Source organism: Euwallacea fornicatus, chromosome 1, assembly GCF_040115645.1.
Source record: "Euwallacea fornicatus isolate EFF26 chromosome 1, ASM4011564v1, whole genome shotgun sequence".
In the NCBI taxonomy this organism is placed as follows: domain Eukaryota; kingdom Metazoa; phylum Arthropoda; class Insecta; order Coleoptera; family Curculionidae; genus Euwallacea; species Euwallacea fornicatus.
Genome location: NC_089541.1, coordinates 2,843,762 through 2,866,503, shown reverse-complemented (window position 1 = coordinate 2,866,503; position 22,742 = coordinate 2,843,762). Strand labels below are relative to the sequence as shown.

General features: G+C 35.2%; 1 protein-coding gene across 1 annotated transcript in view; it reads right to left on the bottom strand.

Moving 5' to 3' along the window:
• The window catches only part of rk (rickets), a 71,641-nt gene that overhangs the window by 1,064 nt on the left and 47,835 nt on the right, over positions 1-22,742 (bottom strand). Inside the window, exons 3-19 of the mRNA XM_066286522.1 lie at positions 16,615-16,686; positions 15,528-15,599; positions 11,180-11,251; positions 9,267-9,410; positions 8,229-8,300; positions 4,437-4,508; positions 4,285-4,353; positions 4,038-4,181; positions 3,793-3,933; positions 3,672-3,737; positions 3,471-3,614; positions 3,343-3,414; positions 2,974-3,260; positions 2,528-2,914; positions 1,466-2,246; positions 366-647; positions 16-313 (exon numbers count right to left, since the gene is read on the bottom strand). Of these exons, the coding sequence (XP_066142619.1) occupies positions 16-313; positions 366-647; positions 1,466-2,246; positions 2,528-2,914; positions 2,974-3,260; positions 3,343-3,414; positions 3,471-3,614; positions 3,672-3,737; positions 3,793-3,933; positions 4,038-4,181; positions 4,285-4,353; positions 4,437-4,508; positions 8,229-8,300; positions 9,267-9,410; positions 11,180-11,251; positions 15,528-15,599; positions 16,615-16,686 (3,175 nt within the window). The remainder of the gene's footprint in view (positions 1-15; positions 314-365; positions 648-1,465; positions 2,247-2,527; positions 2,915-2,973; positions 3,261-3,342; positions 3,415-3,470; positions 3,615-3,671; positions 3,738-3,792; positions 3,934-4,037; positions 4,182-4,284; positions 4,354-4,436; positions 4,509-8,228; positions 8,301-9,266; positions 9,411-11,179; positions 11,252-15,527; positions 15,600-16,614; positions 16,687-22,742) is intronic.

The window sequence follows — 22,742 nt, the reverse complement described above, 5'->3', positions numbered from 1 at the left end:
AGAAATGTTACGTACCGTTAAACGTCCAGGAGATCCCGGAGGATCCAGATCATCGTGAAAGGCATATTGCCTGGTTAATCTGGGTTTGACTCTGATGATCCTGGAAGGTTCACTGGAACCGCTGGATCGTGACATTCTCCAAGTGCTAGTGCTTGCGGTGGTGGCAGATCCAGAGGAATCATTTCTTGAACTTGACAAATTGGAATCTTGTGATGTTTTCCTTGTTACCACCCATGATGCAGCTCGTCTTTTCGGATCTAACATTCTCAGGGGAATCCCGCAATTATGAGGATTATTTCTCCAGGAATCAGACCTATAATCATTTATTTATTAAATATAATTATCGACAAGCTCGGAGTTCTGACCTTGAAGAACTAAAATTCTCACTGGAAGACATAGAAGAAGCCCTTTTGTGCTGCTTCTGTTGGATCTCTGCAATTTGGTAGGTGTAAGTGGTGTTGGGAGGTCGTCGATGTCTAGGAGGTCGCCGTACGCAAAACAACCATCTCGCCTTACTTAACAACCATTCTCTGGAGGTAGGTTGCCTTTCTAATCTCTGTGGAACTCGAGGTTGCCCTTTATCACCCAGGAGTTTAGTGTTGCAGGTGCATTGAGGAACTTGGTGGTGTTGGTTCTCTCTCGATGATCTGGAAATGTTATTTTTGTTTGAAACAGTTGGTGAAATTACATGAAATAATTTTGAAATTCAGTTACTCTTTGGAATTCCGAGTTATCGAAAAGCGAAGCTTAAAAAGTGGGAAATTTCCTCGCCTTGAAAAAAATATTCTCCCTATTCTGGAGTTTATTAATTTTGGACCTGGGTGTTGTGTGCCACTGTTAATTTTGAGAAAAAAATTCGCAGAACAGTCAGGAAACGTGGGCCAGCAATATCACAAAATTTTGTTAAAGTTAGAATTTTTCAAAATCCAGTTTTGTGTCAGGATGTCAGTTTGAAAGCTTCCTACCCCTCTTATTATCGAAACGGGTAAATTTTTTAAAAATCGCTGAAAAATGTTAGTTTTATTATCGAACAATTTTTCCGGAGAATTCACTTCATCTCTTTCAACTCCCTGCCCTTCAGAGCCATCTTTTCAAATGTCTTAAAAGATAAAGGGGTTAAGTGTTGCATCATTTTAAAGGGCTTTTCGTTCTTTACATTTTGAACATAAAAAAAATAAAAATAAAAGCTTGGCAATGTACAAAATAAAATGTTCTTTCAAACTAGGTATAAAACAACTCCTCTTCCATTTTCAGAATTTCAAAGGGGTGGTTTTTAGGGGTAGAGGGATAATATTTTGAAAATAACTTTTTCTTAAAATGATGCCCCCCTCCCTATCAAACTTTACGTGTTTTAGCTTTTTTTTAATACACTACAGAAAACAAATTCAAGGTGGACCTCTTCCCTGGAACGCCCTGTAGAACAAATATGAGGATTTCAGAACCGGGTGTAAGTTATAAAACTTACCTATCAGCTAAACTATTGGTATTAGCAGGGGTCTGTCTATTACTGAAATTGGAACTATGCCGACATCTTCCAATCCCTCTAGTGACCCGACTCTCTTCAATGGCCTTACATATCATCACACAATCCTTCTTGAACTGCTTAGTCAAAATTGCGTACAAAAACGGATTGCAGCACGAATTTAAAGGCAAAACGAACACTGTGAAAACTTTGGCTTGCTCTAAAGTAATAAGTTGCAGTCCGAATGCTGCGGTCAAGGAAAAAAACGCGATGGGTGACCAACACAAGAAGTCCGTAAAAACTAAAAGGGCCATCCTCTTGGCTATACGAGAGTCGTTCGAGTTCCAGGCTTGAGATCCTCGAATGGCACAGTACATTTTGAGATAGCAACCCATAAGGATTAAAAATGCCACCCCATTAATAAACATGAGAAACACTACGTAAGTTAAGCTCCCCACGTCCTTTATCTCGAAGGGCAAACACACCGCGAACTTTCGGTAATCCGAGATGTTAAAAAGCGGGAGAACGGCCATTACTATCGCGAAACTCCATCCACATATCATGATATAACCAGCGTGTCTTAAAGATAAACGTTTATTGAGGTGCATAGCATGAGTTATGGCGTAGTTCCTTTCCAGGGTAATCACTGCCAGCGTGTAGACAGACAGCTCGGAGCTGAGAACTCCGAGAAATCCAGCTAATTGACATCCAGGAGACATTTGCCAGGGGATGGCATACATGCGGAATTCGCCTAGGGTGGAAGCATCAACGACAGCCAAGAATCCTGGAATTAGATCCAGGGATTTAACAAATTAACTCGTATTAACTAACCCCATCAAAGATAACGATCACGTGACAAAAGTTAACTATGAAATATAACTTGATAAATAGCGAGCGTCAGATTAAGGGCCAACAAACTAAGGTCCTGACATTTATTTAGGCGTTAACTTCCGTATGGATACGACAACATTTATAAAACAGCAACCTAGTTAATCTGAATTCTAGTGGTGACGCGATAGTCATCGATCATGGTGTTTATTGAGTTTACCAAAAACACGATTTTACCTAGGTAAATTCCCATAAAGAAATCGGCAGCTGCCAAGTTGCACACTAAAAATTTTGGAACATCCATTTTACTTCTGGAAAAAATGAGAACAAACACTACAGTTCCATTTCCAAGCAGGGAGCAAAGGAAGACTATCCACACCCCACATCTCAAGGTCCACCAATCGAACAAATCCTGACATGGCAGGAATGGGCCTGGAAGTGGAAGGCACTGGATTTTTCCTGGAGCATCTGTTACTAGGGAGTCTCCAGGAAATCTCACTGGAACATCCTCTTCGGATATATATTCTTCCATGTATGAAGGAAAATTTCCTGGATAAGTAAAATCAGACCTAATATTTTCCCATATTGCCTCGAACTGTCTTCCAAAGCTTTTGGTTATGTTCTCTGGAAATATAATAATTTTAATCTCTGGAAAAATTCGTCATAGGCAAATAATTCTTTACGTTGGGAAGGCCAAATATCTACGGAAGAACTATTCCAGATATTCAAATCGATATCTTCAATATCTGGAAACACAATTATATCCTTGGCAATGGGGGGTGGGTTCGCGGGTACCAAGGGTAAGAATGCACAGCAGTGGTAAGCATATGATAAAATCAAAGTCTGGATCCTTGGAAACTCCTCTGGAGGAGGAAATTCTCTTAAATTTGGATTGTTGAAAGTTTTCAGGTGGAGCAGCCTTTCTAGCCCTGCAGTGGGTAGTTGTGGAAACACGTTGTTGCCCAAATTCCTGTAAAAATTCATTTATGTCGAGGACTCTACAGCAAGTTATTGAGTTTTTTTTTGGTTTTGAAAACGTATGTAATACTCACAAATCCTCGACTTTTGATATAGCCAAAAATGCCTCAGGATGTATAAAGGATATTTGATTATGTTCCATATCCCTGAAACAAATAATATGGAGTTTTTCTTACATTATGCATAATTTCTTTTTACTTACAAGACCTGCAGTTTCGATAAATTATAAAACGCATCCACAGGAATATACTGAATCCGATTGTGGGCCAACAGTAAATCGTGCATTTGGTACATTCCACGAAATGGCCTCCCTTCAATTGACCTAATTGAATTACTTGCTAAATCTCTAGAAATAATTACATTTTTAGCTAAAGTGACTCCTTAGTTTAGAGAAAGAACTCACAATACCCTTATTTCCCGACAGTTATTAAGGTCGGGAACTTCTTCCAATTTATTCGATTTAACATCCCTGCAAGAGGAAAAACAGTTACGGAGTTTTATTGGAATTAAAACCGGAAACTTACAAACTTTTCAGTTTGGGGCAAAAACTACATATGGATGAAGGAACGTGGCTCAATCCAGCCCGATCCAGCCTTAAAACTTCAAGGGAGCTGGTTCCGTTTAAATTAGGGAATGTCGACAGTTCTTTGGCATCGGAGAGAATACTGAAAATTGAAATATACAGAACATTGTAGGTATCTCATAAAAATGAAGAGGAAAAGTGAAATAAAATTAAAACAAAGACAAATAAATGGAATATAATACTTGCAGCTTTCGGAGGCGAGGTAGGTGGGAAAACGCGTGGGCATCAACTGCAACTAAAGGGTTTCCTTTCAGTTCTAAAAGGGCAAGGGCTGGGGTCAGTTGCAGCACCCCTCCTGCTATGAACTTAATCCTATTTCCTGAGATGGACCTACGAAATGCTTTCCTGATTAAAAATTATCTCGGTCTCAAAGTTTTTACTACTGAAATTTACCAGTAACAAAACATGCTAGAGAGATAATTTAGAGACTTACAGTTCCTGCAAATCCGGAAGTTTGGTAATGGCCACAGGAATCTGAGTAAGAAAGTTGTCGTCAAGTTCGCTGGAACAAACATGATTTACTGTCGCAATTCCAAAGACGCAAAGTTCGAAGTAAATTGTGTGTAATTCTGTTTCAGTACTTACAGAATCCTCAGTGAAGTGAGGTGGACGAATCCAAAGTCTTCAATCTGCACGATTTGGTTCCTTTTCAATAGCCTGAAACCGTAACTTCTCATCACAAATTTGTTATATTGCAGCAATATCAACCCTCGAGTTGCGACCCCTTGTTGTTTTTCAGGTCAACAGGAGTAAATCCCTTAGAACGCGAATTTTAGATATATGGCTTTTCCATGTTTACCCTTATTTTTTCTTTGTTGGAACGTTAAAGGGTCTCGTGCGGACAGTTAAGGGCGAATGACATGGCTCCACAATTCACTTGTTTTGTATCCTTTTTGCAGAGACAAAAAGACAAATTGGAAGAAAGAACGTTTGGAAATACTAAGTGGATTTAAATGTAAGAACTCTAGTGAAAAATATGGTGGAATCTCTTGTAATTGCTTTGCGACGAAAATGGGCAAACTGGAGGCGAAAATAAAAGGGCACGTCGATGGGGATTTAGTAGAAGTCAGGATTACATACTTTTCATGAAAACTTTAATAAATTTAACAGGGCTAAACAGAGTTGAATTATACGGTGTTAATTAAGCACGTGGCCAAACTTCAAGGGATGATTCTTTGAGCGATTCGAAGACGAAAATTTTTATAAACATAGATCCGGTAATGCTTCGTTTTCAAAATGCAGAGCGTCAAACTTTTTTTTAAATGTTTACATATAAAAAAAACATTTAATAATAAGAAAATGCCAAATTTCAACAAAATCAGTGGAAGAATTATTAAGATTTTTGCGAAAAAACAATTTAAAAAAAGTTTGACACCCTATATCTTGAAAACGAATCAACATCGGATCTTTGTTTATACAGGGTGAGTCGGGGGAATCGTGACAAACTTCTGGAACGTATTGTACATGAAAAATAAATGTAAAAAAACTCAAATATAGTTCGATTTTTATTTGTTTACAAATTGTAGCGTAAATAAAATTAAAACAAAAAATTTGAAAAATTCATAAATTTCATAAATTGACATTTTGGTTAACATAGTGTTATATTAAGAAATGTTCGAAAATGCCGCTATCGAATTCTGAACATTTTCTACTTCCTCTACGAGGAACATTCGTAGCGCTCCTTATCGGATCAATTCTTTCTATATCAGCTGCAGCGTTTCTTAAATGTTGGTTTAGTGCTTCTCGAGTGTCCACTTTTACTCGGTACGCCTCATTTTCAAACCAAACCCCACCAACAGTCTAATGGTGTAAGGTCTGGAGACCTTGAAGGCCAATTAATAAGACCATCGTGACCATTTCAACGCCCTAGGACCCTTTCATCTAAATGTTCTTTACCTGTCGAGCGGGATGTGCAGGAACACCATCGTGTTGATAATACATTTCAATTCCGCCGTTTAAAGGAATATCGTTGAGAAGACCCTATAATTCATTTTGAATGAAATTCGAGTAGTTCACCCATGAGGCGATTTTCCAAAATATAAGGACCAATTACATATGTATATAACTCTGAATCATATCATACCATACGTTTAGTAAGAACTTATGTTGGAAATTACTTTCGATTATTGCGTGGGGATTTTGGTCGAACCGCATATGACAATTACGTGTATTGTTAACTTCGTCACTGACCATGTGGCTTAACCCATAATTAGCTGGTCGTTGCCTCTTCTTCTACTAGATACAGAATATTTTTTACTTCTTCCAAGCTTTGTTCAGTAAATAGTTCATATGATATGTTCGCGTTGGAAAGCTTTCCAGTTTCGCACAGATTATTGAAAACTCGAATAAATACTTTGTTGGAAGGATGTCTTTGATGTGGAAAACATAGACGATATTCTTCGGCAGTAGTTGTAGCTTTCTCATTACAAAAACCATAAATAAACACCATATTTGCATATTCTAAATATGAAAAAGTGTTTAGCATTTCGTAACACATTAATTGAACTCGAAAATAAACCTCAAATCAAGATCAGTATCGCTAATAAAAAAAGGTACTTTCATCGAAAATAGATCATTAGTAAAAAAATGATTTATGCTATAACTTGTAAAGAAGGGAAAATCTGATAAAAACATTTAAGATTTTTTACATTTACTCTTCATGAATAATACGTTCTTGAAGTTTGACACAATCCTCCCGCACCACACAGTATAAACTTGTCGTCTTTCAATTAGAATCACTCAAAGACTCTCCATTCGAGTTTGGCCACGTATTTAAATAAGACCTTGTGTAGTATGTACGTGAGAGTGAGCGCTGAGTGTATATATGAGAGTGTGCATTTAACAAAGTTTTAGTAGAGAATTTGCATATAAGTGTGTACGTGAGAATAACCACTGCGTGTATATGTGAGAGTGTGCACAACTCCAACACAAAGGCATACCAGGCTTAATTGAACCGACAAAATTGAATTTCATTATCTTGATATCCAGGTTATTCAAAAATTTTTCCTGACTTCAAGGTGTACGTTAATGAACTGCACTGTTAAGGTGCTTTACAACCCCTAAACGAATTTGATAATTTACCAGATTTTACGTTTGAGAAAAAAAACGTATTAGTCTTAACTAAACCAACATGTGCACTTTAACATAATAAATTCGATTTAAACGTATGATTTTTGAGAATGTTTTTCTTACAACTGAACAAAATTAAATCAAATCTCGTTTACAACCGAAAAATTTTAAATTGAACATTTGGAAAACAGAAACGCGTCCACTGGGTTTTATTAAATATTCAAATTTCGATTTAATAAACATGAAGACTCCGAAAAAAATATAATACAGTCTGTTTTAGAATTTAATAATTTATTAAACTTAATATTTGAAATTGAAACAACTGCGTACTAACTTTGATTAAACTATAAAATTTTTATTTATTGGATTCGCGGTGAGCATGTGATTCTTCAGAATGTTTTCCCTCTTCAACTGCAGGACGGTACGTCAATCAACTGCCAGATAAAGAATTCATACAACTTATACTATAATTTAAAAATTCATTAAATTTTTCAATTGACAAATAAAGATGTGTTAGTACCAAACTCGAGGTAAACATGTAATTTTTTAGTAATTTTCCCGGATCAAATCTATAACTGTACGCCAATGAATTGTTAAGAAAAGATTCCGTATAACCTCTGCTATTATTTAAAAATTTGTGAACAGCGAAAGCTTAACAATTGATGAGCAGAGGTGTACCAGTATTGATGAAGACGTTAAATTAAAAAATTTTTAGTTGCGATTCCTGAGCAAATTCTCTGTTTCCAAAACTCTAACCTCACGCCCATAAGCTCTTAGGTCTACAATCGGCAACATTAAAAACGAAAATTTTGTGTTTTGATATACTGGACCTAATTAGCTTTTAAACAAACTATTAATACTAGGATTTTCAGCACTTTTCACGAGTCAAACCGATGGTAGTATGACACTGAACCTCTATAATGAACGCCAATGAAATAGTTTCAAAAAATATATGTCAGTGAATTGTGCACATACAAAATCCAGGGACGTAGTCGTGGATTTTATCCGCAAAACGTATTTTTAAATAAATATCGAAATTTTATCAGAAAACTCGACGTGTACTGTACTATTCTTTCCAGTGTCCAACAGCCCTCTGATTCTGATTTAATAACTTTCCTGAAGAGTGGCTCGATTTTCAATTACAAATTTGCCACGCTTTTGTGTATTTTGAGGGTGAACATAATAAATCAGGATTATCAAGGGCTTAGTGTCAACTCCGAATTATTAATTTCTGATAAGTCTGTATAAGGGCGATTGAGAATGTCAAATAATCCCCCCAAAAGAACATTTTGCTTAAGTTATACTTACAAGATGAGCAGGCTATTCATGGGCGGAAATGAGTCCATAGTGATACTGGATATCTGGTTGCTGGCCAAGTTCCTATAAAACATCAGTTATATTTGTATGATAATACAAGCAACTGTGAAATGTCCTCTACAAAACTCAGCTAAAAAATTCTTAAGGAAGTGATGATAAATGCGAATATTAGTCTACATAAATTCTAGCAGAGGTTCTGTAGCGTTTTCTCTCTTTGTCAAGCATATATCACATTTCCGCATAAAATCTTCGTATATCACGAGCTTTAGGGTGATTATCGACCTTTTAGGCACTTCATATCCATTCGTATGTAAGTATATTCGAGGCGTCCTCTTAGCAGGAGAAGCGTGTCGAAAATAGGTTACAAAATTTGCTTGAGACCACACAAAGTGGATGGAAAAGAAAAAAATCAGCAATTTGAAATCTTCATTTATCAGAGAGATGGTTTCGAAGAAAACAAAGTTTTTCTTGGGTTTAGAGTTCTTCTCCTGGGTGAGCTATCTGTGGCCCCCCTGGGGGAGTTAATTTTGTTAAATGTCAAGTATAAAAATGTAAAGAAACTCTTCAGAAACCTTATTTCCATTAAATTTTAAGGATAAAATGTAGATAAAATTGTTAAAAAATAAAAACTCGTGTTGAAACTTTCAGAAAGGAAAGGGGACTTTTGCGATGATTGGCACTTCCTCTCGTGCATATTTTCATGGAAGAGAAGAATATTTTAGGGGGAATATTCACTTCATGTTGTTTCTTTTAAAAATAAGTCAACACACACAAAACAAATCACCATTTCACATTGACTACTATAGTTAAACCCACATCAAACTACCAAGCACAAGTTAAGTCAGCTGAGTTAATGCAAGTATTACTTAATAACTTATTCATCATACATATTTCGACGTTACACTAAAATTCTACTAGTGTGTAATCTTCTGAGGCCAAACTACTCTAACTTTTGTAACTCTAAGAATTCTACATCTTTTTGCAAATTTCCAGGAAAAAACTTGGCCCATGCGAGTTTCCTATACTCACAAAACTTCTAAACGTGGCAACATGGCCAAGGCCTGCGTTGGTACCCTGCGCAATAGGTTACTATCGATGCGCAAGCTGCGCAGATTGGGTAGCGATTCGAGGGTGTCCGGTTCCAAGTGTCCCAGCGCATTGTTGCCAACTTGTCTGGATGAAAATACTAGTATTTCAGTGGTTAGATACAATATTACGTTCAGCTACATGTGGGGTGTTAATCACATTATTCTGAGTATTACTTTCACCGACAAAAAACATCTTATTTAGTTAAAAGACAGCCCAAAAAGTAGTCCGGGGATGGAAGAATCATAGCGGCAATATCTCTAGTTGAAAGAGGGCGGATTTATCATTCAGATTCCTTTGTTAGGAAAGATCCATGCTGGGGGTTCATCTTACTATTGGTGATTTATGGCTGGGTTGCCAGTTCAATAAAAAGTCACAACATTTCCTCGTCTCTCCACGCGGAAGGAAATATGGGACGATGTAATAAAAGAGAATATTTGAAGGTTGCTCGGATCGGAAAAGAGGAGGAAGGATGTCTAAATATCCGTGACGCACAGATCCGAGAATGTTGAGATTTATTGTTTATTATACAATCGAATCAGATAGAGGAGCATAAAATTAATGGCTTCGTTAAGACAGGAATAATTTATGAAAAAATCAGGAAATAGATGGAGAAAATGAAGGAATAAAAAGTTGGAAACTGAAAGGACAAGAAATATAATGAAGCCAAAGTTAAGATATTAAAATGGAAAGTAAATATGAGGAGGAGGATTGGATTGCAGGAAAAAAGATTATGAAAATAGGAAGCAGAGAAGCAAGGAGTAAGTAAAAGGAAGGAAACTGTAACAGAGTCTAAAGGGTAGGAAAAAGTGTATTGAGGTGAAGAAGAGTATGTATAGAACAGTGACAAAAAAAAACTCCAGAGAAGGAGGAACGAATCCAGAAAGAATGAGACTAAAAATAACAACAAAAGTCAGAGAGACCAAGGCCTAGAGGAAAGAAAAGCAGAATCTACACAAGAGAAGAACGAAGTCCACAGATACAAAAATAAATTCTATAAAGAATAAATAAACTCTATAGATATGTAAGAGAGATTCCTAATAAGAGACGGCATAGTAGATTATATGCAGAAGAATATAAGAAGAGACTTAAATGTTGACACTTTCTATCATTTTCAACGAAAATCAATAGCAAAAACAAAACTAATCTTAGAATAAAAACAAATGAAACTGAAGCTCTGTACAGCTTTTTCTGTTGGAGATTTAGAGTAGGCCAGCTTTGCAGATCATCTGGAACATCACCTTTCCGCTTCAGCTTCATCGGCACTTTATATCAAGATTTTAGAAATATGTTTGTTATTTTACACATTGAACTGTTATATTGTATTTTTAAATCTACACTGCGCCAATTACACATTTTCATTGACCAAGGACTAAATAGTCCCAAAATACGTTACGACGAGGATAGTCCCAGAATTACCCGACCTGACACATAAAGAAAAAAAAATGAAAAATGTTGCATTATTTCTCAACATAGTTTCCTTTGAGGTCGGCGTACTCTTCCCAGCTATGTTTTATAGTTTCTATACCAAGTTTATTTGTAGACCCTGTACACCTTTCAAATGGAAGTATTGAACCACGTATCGATGACCGAGTTTTACCATGTTGATAAAAATCTCCTAAAGCCTTTAATAAGAACGGCACCAAATCACACACAAAACCACGTAACGCCCTCAAACTTTCAACATAAGCTTTTAAAGGTTATGTCTTTGTAATTAGGCAAATTTGTAACAGAAAAATCGCCACCTATGTGTCGGGTCGGGTACTTCTGAGACTATCCTCGTATGCGACTCTTTACAACTCAATAACTATGATCATTTTAGATCAGCGTAAACCCTGATAACTAGTGCTACTCACAATGTTTGAAGTTTTATCAGAGACCTCAATGCTTCAGACGGAATATGCTTCAGACCACAGTTTTGTAAAATCCTGAAAAAGAATTAATCTTTGAATTTATCGCGCTCTTAAGGCACGTTGAATGCAGCTAAAGCAATGGGAAAACCTCCATTTAAAGTCCCGCAGAACCATTTGTGCATAGGCTAATATTTTATGCAATCAGTTTCCTGCTTGTTATCGCATAATCCTGTCTCAATCCTATTAGATCTACCAAGAGTTGCGGAAAACGTCAATAAACCAATAAAGTGTACATGTACCGACGACAGGTTTGAGGAATGACGAGGCATCAACATGGATCGCAGATAAGACCGAGATCCCATATTCGAGGTTTATTTATCTCTTTCCACTTTTATGGATACGTTTAGAAGAAAAATGAGACCGAGTTAATGTAAAATATTGGTCTTGCTTTGTTCACAATGGAGAGATAAAGTTTAGTTATCGTTATCGGACGACATTAGCTATTTCCTTCCTTTTAGGGACTGAAATTCTATGGAAAAGTCTGCGGATTATCATAGTAGAACTTCCTACATTTCGAGTATTTTTAGTATAAATAATCTACAAATAAATGTCTACGGATTATCTGAACCCTCAATCGAAACATAAATGATATGAAACGGGCTTTTATTGCCTCGTTTCCGCACCATCGGACTTCCAGTGATTCCGAAGTCTTCGCTTGAAATATTGAGATACTTTACATAGTTAAGCAAATGATTGTGTTCTTTCCAAAAATATGAAAAATGTTATATACGAGGTATTTGCGGATATTTGAAGAATCGATGGCAACATTTTATGTGTACGGGGTGAGTTTTTTTCGATGATTAGTGGATCTCAGTAACTAGCAGAGTTACGAAGTCACTTAAATGAGGAAATGACCGCAGCTCTACGAGACCAATTTAAAAACACTTTTATTTTCTTGATAAAGTCCATGCCTAGATATTTAGCAAAAACCAAATTTTGGCGATTTCTTTTAATCGGTCTAGTTTGGTTTTCTAAAATTTATGAAGATGCGAATAATGTAGGGAATTTTACCCTGAGAAAGTTAAGCAAACCAGATTTTTACTGACAACTGTAATATTCTAAATATAGTGGGGACTTATTTTTTGTGGAAAGCGTTATAGATTATGACTTATTAAAAAAGGCATTTTTTCACGCTTTAAAACGACACCAATAAGAGAGTTATTTCTCAAAACGGTGAACTTACAGCCTTTTTTCACATTAACCGTTCATATTAATTTGTTATATGTTCAACACTGATAGCTCACATCATTTAAGTTGGATATAAATTAAAGTTTTTGAATTGCTTTGATAAGAATTTTTCGAATAGAGGAATTACTAAACGTGTATAAGTTTTAGAAATTGATTTGGAAAAGCGAAATATTAATGAGTGTTATTCTCTTTTTTATAGGAAATAATAAAAAGAAGTTTACAGTAAAAAACATGAATCAGTAGAAGCTCTTAGAGAAGCGATTGGAGAAGCTTTCGATATTACCTCTGGGCATTCGATTAGAAAAGCTACAATTTGAATTTCGAAACGATGCAATGCATGTGTAAATAGCAATGGGGAGCTTTTTGAATATCTATATTATTAGTAATTAATTAGGTAATTAATAAATAATTATTCATAAGTAGTTGTTCGATTTTTGGCAATTTGAAAAATTCTTATCAAAGAAATTCAAAAGCTTACATTTATATCTAATTCAAATGGTGTGAGTTGTCGGTGTTAAATGAAATAAGTGTTTGGAAATTGCAATAGGGAATTGAAAAAAGCCGTAAGACACAATATTGAAAAATAGCTGCAAATCATTGTAAAATTTGCAAAAATGTCTTTTTAAATAAGTGTTTCACTTAAAAGAAATAAGTTTTTTTGTCATATCTCAAAAATGGCAGATGTCACGAACAATCTGATTGGCCTATGGTTCTGAAGGCAAAATTAGCTACAATATTCGTATTAATAAAATAATTAAAAAATCCATTTCTCTAGAACCAATAATTAAAAAACTAGATCGATAAAAAAAAACGTAAAAACTTGATTTTTGCTAAATATCTAGTAAGCAACAAACTTTTTCTATAAACCAAAAGTAGTTTTAAATTGGTCCCCTAAAGCTGCAATTCTTTTCTCATTTAATTGACTTATTATGAAATTTGTTTTTAAGTTTCTAATATCTTTTCATGATTAATCAGCACTCTCGTTCTTCGCTTTAATAAACTTTTAGTAGAACCATACTAAACATCTATAAAATACCTGAAAAGGGGCATCAGAAGCAGTTCCATTTCTGTGTGGCAGTTACAAAAATTCAGTTCTTACATAGATTTTGTCATGTTAAAAAAATTCCTGTACGACACTGAATTTCTTATCTCTTAAAACCTGAACTAGAACATAGAAAGGCACGCATTAAATACCTTAGTAGAAATTCCAGGGGGACAGATCTATTGTAAGGAGCAATTGGAAGCGTTCCAAATTTAGGGAGATTTTGAATGGATTAGAGATCCCCGTTGAGAAAATTGACTATGGTTTTAAATCACAGAACGATGGGTTCTATAAATAATTTTAAAAAATTGCATGGGACCTCAAGATAAATTATTCCATATAATTTTTTAAGGAGCTGGAACGTAGTTGTAAAATTTGTTACATTGACAATATGGGAGAGATTTTAGTCGTTGTTAATAGCTGTATTCGAAATTTATGTCATTAAAGCAACTTCATGAAATATCGAAACTAACCTAAATTTTTCTTCAAAATTTTCTAAATCGAATTTTTTATATTCGAAAATTAACCTTGAGAGTGTACATTTCCAAAAAATTTTCAAACCTTATTGAATTAATTAACCCAAATTGCCCAAGACACTGACTCAAACTTGACCCAAACTGAGATGCTTGATAGCTAAAACAAAACATTCCTGTTTAGGTCGCACACCAATGTCGGGCTTGACAATATATTTTTAAAAAATCTTTCTAAATATAAACCAAGCACTCTGTATATAATATGACTAGGAGTGTTTCCATGGAGTACATTGCCCTTTGACTTTTCTTCGATAATATCTACTCTATATGTGCAAGTATTATCCAGTTCCAATTTTGAATTACATTTTATGTCGGTTTGTATAAGCTCTTTATAGTGGCTTATAAATGCAGGTCGTAGTGTTGTCCCATTTGGGATAGGGCAGAGGGGCGATAAGAGAAGAGTTTAATCCTTTTCTAGTATGTGCGACCGCTTGGCTTCCAGCCATTTACTTTATTTGATCCAACTAGTCGGGTTATTTATGATCTTTGGAGCAAATAAAGTGAGTAGACTTCCTCTTGACCCACTCGCTCTGATTTACCGGGAATAAGATCCTACAAAATACTGCAAATCACACGAATTTATCCGTTAAAAATCCCCTTTTTGGACCATTATTTAAAGTGACAAATCCAATCAACCAGATCATGATGAGTGTATGTCAATGGGAAAATTCCGTTAAATTTTTCCGGGACTAATTGAGTAATTTTCATTATGGAGCAGTTTTCTACACAATTTGCTTTTGCCGCTCAGGGGAATTGTTGCCATTAATATCTTCTACACTTCAGTTGGGGAAAAGGTGCAGGATAAATCATGTTTCACCAATTTGTAGTACATAAAATACGGGTATTTTTAAATTTATGTGCCTTCAGATTTGACGGTTATTGCTGGTTTTCATAAAATATTTGCTAGTTTCAATTGAGAGGATTTTAAATTTTCTAGAGGACGATCAAAAGGAAATTTCCGATGAAAATGCGTTTTTTTAGAACCACTTCCTCAACGGCCCTACTGCCGAAGAGCACCGGAATCATTAAAACATTACAAAATAACGACTGCAATAGAGGGTTGGTTCCTCTTTATTCATTCACTCGAACACTGCCCATTAAGGATATTCTTCCCATTCAAAATTCACCTCGAAATTGCCACTTTTTAAATATTTTTACCTGCTTATCCTTCATTTGAACTCAAATATCTCGAAAACTGCATCAGCATTGATTGGCAACCTAGACCAATAATAGGGAATGAAAATTTGCCATTTTCACCTGTGTGTAAAATACGTCGATACGCTGTAATTCACACTGTGCTCAAATGCTAAATGTTGATCAAATACTAAAATTAGTTCCTCATTGTTTATGGCAAATGCAGAAAGTCTTTGGAGCTCTGCGTCATAGAGCCCGTCGTAATTTCTTCTAGAAAATTTAAATTCGAAATGTCTAAATACCTCTTCGCATCTATCAATAGCCTGAACTAACCTGAACTCAAAATTTCTTACTAGAGTCTTATCTTAGATATCTTAATCTATCTCATACTTACAGTCTTTTGAGTTGAGTGTTTTTGGCAAAAGTCTTGGAATGAATACTGTCTAACTTATTAGCCGACAAGATCCTGGAAATAGAGGAAAGTCCAATTAGTTTTGTTTCAAAATAAACTTTCCTAGCTTTACAAAAACCATGCTTTTAGAGGCTTTAGGCAAGCCCCTTTCTCTTTCTTCAATTAGCAATACTTCTGTGAATAAAGTTTCACTGGGAAATTGGCAGCAAAGTTCAGAATACTTTGTCAGAAGTTTGGTAATCTTTCACCGTGATAATAGCGAAATGCACTTTCCGAATATGCCTGATTGGATCGATTTCGAGAATGAACCTAATAAAGCTTGGAGGAGAAGCCAGAAAATCTCATTAAGCGTACAATATTTCTTTAGATGCGTCTATGGCTCTGAAGAGGGACATTCGCCAAGAATTTAAAAACCGGAGGAAAATATGACATAAATTTCAGGGAAAAAATGAAAAAAAAAAAAAGTGGTAGGGCGAATGTTGATAGTGTGGAAATGAAACTTTATCAGACAAACGTTCAAAGGAGACTTCGAGTGACTAAAATACATCTTTCGATGATGATTGGTAGACAGTCATTACCATAAGCCAAAATCTTGATACGCTGACACCCTATTTGTCTTCGTTCACACCCACCTCATTCCTTCATTTTAGGTCTTCAAATCAGGGGAAAAAAGAGCGCATAAATGCATTTCTGCCAATCTGCAAAATTGCATATGAAATACAAAATAGCTGTGTTATAAATCCATTCGGATATCCAGCAACTTTACGACGTTTTTCGCAGAATTTCCTTTTACGCGGAGTTATTTGACATCAGAGAATCTCAAGCAGGATAGTAAAGTGATTGAGAAGACGCGATATGAAGTATATGGCTATCGAGAATAATGTGTCTGTCTTCGACAGTTCTTTATACACTAAGGTTAAGGTCCTTTAAGGGGGAGTTTCTTTTATGAGATATCTGACCATGCTAAGTTTGAATGGAGTTATTCGAATTGGGTAAGTTATTGTAGACAATCCCCAATTCTTTTTTTTTTCATGCATAATGCACTGAAATTTGAAATGATAATGCTTACAGTTCTTCCAGGTTCATGTAATGCCCCAGAGATGTCTCGTTCAGTTCTGTTATGTTGTTGCTGGTTAAATCCCTGCAAAAAGAAGAAGAAATTATTTCCAACTAGTCTCCAAATCAGTATGGAGCTAATATAGAGAAAAAAATGCCCAATGAATGTCTAAAAACGCCGGTTTATCCTTTTGTGGAATGCAATCAAACGCTTATATCAAATCGCTGAAGCTGCATCGAAACGGTGTTCGCAAATGAAAAGAGAGTTATTGAACTGGAAAATATAAAGTGTGCTCTCAGTTTCTCAGTTTTTCTTCCGTCATGTTTCCGTGCTTTAGGCTTTTAAGCAAATTATGCCCAGCTATAAATAAAATCGTTCTTATCTAAGCTTGAAAAGTCGTATTTATGTTTTTCTTATCACCGAAAATCGCGGGAAAACACGTCGCGGCGCCTTACATTTCTATATATTCACGAAGAAAATACCATTTTAAATCACGCGATTTGTCAAATTAACGGCTGCTTTTCTTGCACACGCCCATTCCGACGAGAAAATCTATAAAAAGAACTCGGGTTTTAATAAAAACGCCACTACGTCTTTTTTACGAGCCTCCTGTATAATCGTGAATTCCATTTTATATCTCCCGAAAGTTGAGAAAAAAGTCTCGCTCTTTAACAAGGTTGTTTAATGATTTCCGGGAGAGGTGTATGTTTTCAATTGGCACAAAAATTCTAACATGAATCTTTAGGAAATTGGGGACAACGTGACAATGCCGCGTGACGTTTCGCGTTGAATTTAACGACAGTTTTCAAAGCAGGATCGGCAAACAAGTGCCAAATGCGAGGTTGCATTTTTGACACATTTCACCTCTTCAAAACTAAACCATCAAAGCTATAATCACGAACGTAATTGAGACACAAATGGTCTTTATGGTCATATTCTGCGTGAGTTCGCAATTAGGCAGAAGACATAAATTCAGTTCCACCAGACGTTGTTTTACTAACAGCTTCATTAAATGGCTGTAAACGCCGATAAACGCTAGTTTAATTGCTGTGTATAATATCTCCACGTCTTAATAAAAGGAATTAGGAGAACTTACGAGATGATATCTGGGAATATTCGAGATTAAACAAGCCGTTAAGAGAAAAGCTTGCAGTTGTTCCACGTGGTTTATTATACAGGGTGTCTCGTATGAGTAGGCCAATCCCCTAACCAGAGACTCCTTGTACGAAAATAATTAGACTTTCCGTGTGACACTTTTTTCTCTGATGCTTTTTGGTCTTTGCACAAGGCGTTGGAAGTAGTAAAAAAAAATTACTTTTGTTAACATCTCGGAAGTCTCTTAAAACATTTTAATGGAATTTTGCACTGATGTATAATTCGATTAGGCGCACGTTTCCCATGGATTGAGGAAAAAACTGGAGAAACAATGGAGAAAACTGGGGAGTCGTCTACACGCCTTTCCCTCCAACTTTTTCTGCGGATGCCAATGGTGCATTTGTTTAGTCATTCAAATTAGTTGTCTCTGTATCTGGATTTATTGATTCACGTAAAATTCTGATTTGCAGCTTATTTAAAAAGATATTTTAGCTAATCGCCCCCCAATAGGCGACTTCCGTTATTTATTTTGTTAATTAACCGCACCAGGAAGAAGAAATTTTACAAATTGTTCATAAACATCCGGGTATTAACACACAACTGAATGCTCTTTAAGTGGAAAATCAATACATTAATAAGTGCAACGTACCACAAGTACTACAAGGACAATCATGAGTGTTTTAGAGCTATGTTCTCGACATAAATAAAAAAATGGAAGCCGCGTATTGTATGGGGGACAATAAGCTGAAACATCTTCTTAGGTAAGCTGTAAATCAAAATTTTACAAAAATAAAGAAACAGCTAATTTGAATAATTAAAGAAATGCACCATTGGCGCGCGCAAAAAAAGTTGGAGGACAAAAGTGCACGCGAATTCCGATTTTCCCTATTGTTTTTCCAAATTTTTATACCCAAATCATAGGAAATGTGCGCCTAATCGAACAAATACATCCCTGCAGATTTTCATTACAATATTTTAAGAAACACCCAAGTTATTAACAAAAGAATTTTTTTATTAACGTCAACACCCTGTGTAATGGGCATAAAACCTCAAACAAAAAAAATGCCATAAGGAAAATCAAATTATTTTCGCATAAGAGATCTGCGGCCAGCGGATCGGCCTACTAATACGAGACGCCCTGTATGTGTGTTCACCTTCGGATTTTATAGGTAGTTAAATGGTAGTTTTGCGGCTAATTCTCAAGGATTCTTTGGAAAGGGTTACACAATAAAATTCCCTAATCTCGATGAAGCGGGAAACAACAATAGAGAAAGTTCTTCCATGCAAGGAACTTTATGGTCCATGTGCCGACACAGCTGAAAACTTTTTTCCATTCCCCACACGAAACTCTCAGCTGAAACCAACAATAGTAATATAGACAAAAATAGCGTGAGCCACATGTCACTTGTCATCACTTCAATAAATTCCACTTTATTCCCCTTTGTCTTGAAAATGAAAGATTTGATTTTTGATATTGAACATCTGATAGCGTCCATATTCATCATTACTGCGTGCCTTAATTTGATACTCGAAGAGATTTTCTAGATAGATTATACTAAGGAAACTTAAATAATAAATCTGATAGAAAGAGATTGTCTATGATAACTCTCTAAGTCCGAAAAGATCATCCATTGCTGTCAACTTTCCAGAATTCTCCGAGAGCAGATAGTTTCTTATACAAAATGAATGCTGCTTTTCTTGGCAAACTACAATAATATATCTTTTTAAATGCCAATCTTTTTCGCCTAGATTTTTAATAGATTTGTTTTCTTTCCTCTCATCCTCCGACAACAATTAATTGCTTTTAATCTAACGTCGTTAACTAAACTGCGAATTTAGGCAAATGACCCTTTTCAATGTGTTTAACAGTCTTATTGTTTTACACATACCTCTGCTCATTTGGGCCGCAGATACAATCTTAATTGAAACTGTACCTTGCAATATAATTACATAGTGGTTTTGAGCAGATTTGGGGCACAGGAGGAGTTTGGTAACGTAATCGAAAAGAGGATGGGCACTAATAATTCAACAGAATTTTTTCGCTCTGGCAAAAATTAGAACGTCGAATTATCCATGGATTATCAATGCAAATGCTAATAGCATTTAAACTTGATTTATATACCCGCTAATTATTGGCCTAAATCGAATCGAGCACTGTACTTTCCATTCATGAGGAGTAATCGATAATCTTGCATTAATTTGGGAAACTATTCACTCGTTATCCAAAGCAGAATCTTGACGAAATGGTAACTGTAATTATTCAATTTTATTTTCCCATTAGTTTCAACTTCTCTAATTCTCGCAGTCAATTGAATCCTCATTAGAAATGAGCGTTGCCAAAAGTTTTGGATGAATTTAGATGTCATGCAGAATTCCTTCAGGCAAATTTAATTCTCTTTTGTGAAATTATACGGTATGTGCTCAAGTAGAACTTTAATGTAAATTTATTTTGCGGCGATCATAAGTCAAAAAAATTCAATGATGTAATGATTTATTTTAATTTTCGGGTTATCGTCAACTCCCCTTCGAAAGGAAAAGACTGTTTCGAACAGTTTTTTGTGAATTTCGCGGACAATGTGGGACCCTGGCATATTTGATCTTCAAGTCATATTTTTGAATAACTTTAACCGAAATGACCATATCGCCGACGGTAGAACATCCTTTCGCAGCTGTACTGTTGTACTTACACAAATTTCGCAAATGTTTGACTCTGATTTTACTTACACCGAATCGATTTATTCAAATGACAAATTGAGTAAATTAATTCAGGTTAGTTCAAGTTAATTCAGGTCTTCCCCCATCTTGTAGCTAGTTGAGCACGGAATTACTTTACGCATTATCTGCCTAATTAAAGGGATAATTATAAAGTAAATGGGGGAAAGTTTTTTTTTTACAAAATTTAAATTGAACTACCACCAGGGCGGAAAATAGTAAATACAATAACATCAGGCCCTCTGCCAACACCGATTCTTTAATCCCTCGGGGACAGTTTCGTGTCGACATATATATGTACACTATTGCTCATATGTGGAGCAACTAATTAAAAATTTTAAATAAACAGATTTACAATTTTTTTTAAATTAATAATATATATCTCTTTTTTGTCCAAATATTGTGAAGGTACAATTATGTTTTCAATACCTTTTCTTTATGCTCTTTTTTTCAAACTACTTTAGTTTTCGTACGATTCATATGTAGAGTAACCAATTTTTTATTTATATTATTATGTGACACGGACGTTGCTGCCACAATATTAACTGAAAATATGTCAAGGTACGAAGAGGCGTTCATTTATCACATCAGTTAAAAAATATGTACCTTAGAAAAAATTTAAAGTAATGAAAAGTAGTATAAAATTGCAAAAGACTTAAATTTGAATACATCAATAATATCAAATGTGATTTTTAACTTTAAAAATAGAGGGACCCTAGATGAGCTTCCGAAGTGTGACCGAAAACGAAAAAGTGGTAAAGTGATGGACAGGAGAATAAAAATGTTATCCATCTAAGATCTGTTCAAGAGTGCAAGTCGCATACAAGAGTTATGTGTTTCAGTATTAGAGAGGATTATAAAACGAAGTTTAAGAAGTGTCGGTTTATATGGGAGAAAATGGGCAAAGAAGATTTTCATCTAAAAAAAAATAGAAGGGCTAGATTGCGTTTTACGAAAGAGCATGTGAACTGGTCACATAAAAAATGAAAAACTGTCCCGTATTCTCAGATGAAAGTAAACTTAAACTGTTCAAATTCGACAGAATTTATTGGGTCAGAAGACCAATTAATGAACAATTTAATTAGAAACATACTAAATCGACGATTAAACATTTCAATTCGTGTACGAATTCTTATTGTTACAGAAAAAAACATCGAATTTAAAAAGTTGCTCTACATATGAGCGATAGTGTAGGTTAGAAAGGAATCCCGAGGTTTTCAGTGGGTAGGTGCTTCGGTGAATCCCACGTTATCCGGCCACCAGAACACTAGATCGGGTGTCTTTTAAAGGTTTTCCTTGTAAAAAAAAATGTTTTGAAAGAGAATGCAAAGAGGAACTAGAGGTGTTTTAGGGAGTAAGTGCCTGGGGCAAATCCCACAGTGTCCGATCACAATAAGATCGGTCCGGGTGTCTCAGGAAAATTTTATCTTATGAGAAAAACAATGCAGGTTTAATAATGAACTTCGGGGTACTGGGGAACAACTGAATTTATTATTTGAAATGGCTCGTAAGTCTAATAATTTGTTACTAGGGGAAAATAGAAATAGAGTTATAAAGTGCTACCGCGAAAAACTTCAATAAGCAAAACCACGAAAATATAAAGATGTGAATTTTACGGCAGATATAGACAAACTAGGTCTACATTTCAAAATTGTATTCAAAGTATACCGGGTGTTCCAAACTCATGTAATTGATCAAATTTGCATTATTTTAAAATGGAACCCCCTATATATTATATCACATTTGAATTCAATCATTAAAATAAAATTAAGCTTGCTTAAGGTTTATGACATCTAACTCTAGGGGTTCTTGAAATATATCCGTTTCTGTGAAAATGCAAGATAATTTTTGTTCAGCGATTTTTGAAAAGCCAGCACATTGTACAGGGTGTTCTAAAAGTAGCGCCAAATTTGTACAACTTTTAACTGATAATAATTTCTTTAATTTAAATGAGACACCCCGTATGTTGTGTTGCTGTTAGCAGTCAAATTTACTTATCTATCAAATATCATTGGGGTTCCCTACACCTAACTCTCCTCATTTTCGCAAGAACCATACATCATTAGAAAAATATTTAAATACTCTGTTTCAATATTTTGTCATATGAAATTGCAAAGATGTTTGTATAGATTTTTGTACGAGATAATTCAGTTGATACAATTAGGTTCATTTTTTAGTATTAGAGGCTTTCCGTTTTCGGAAATACAATGTTTTAACATTCTTATTGTGCATATTGATATAGTGGAACAAAAATTAATTAAAAAATTGTATTATGAACAATTATGTAGGCAAATCAATGCGTTAAAATACTTTGGTTCCAATTTATTCTGTCA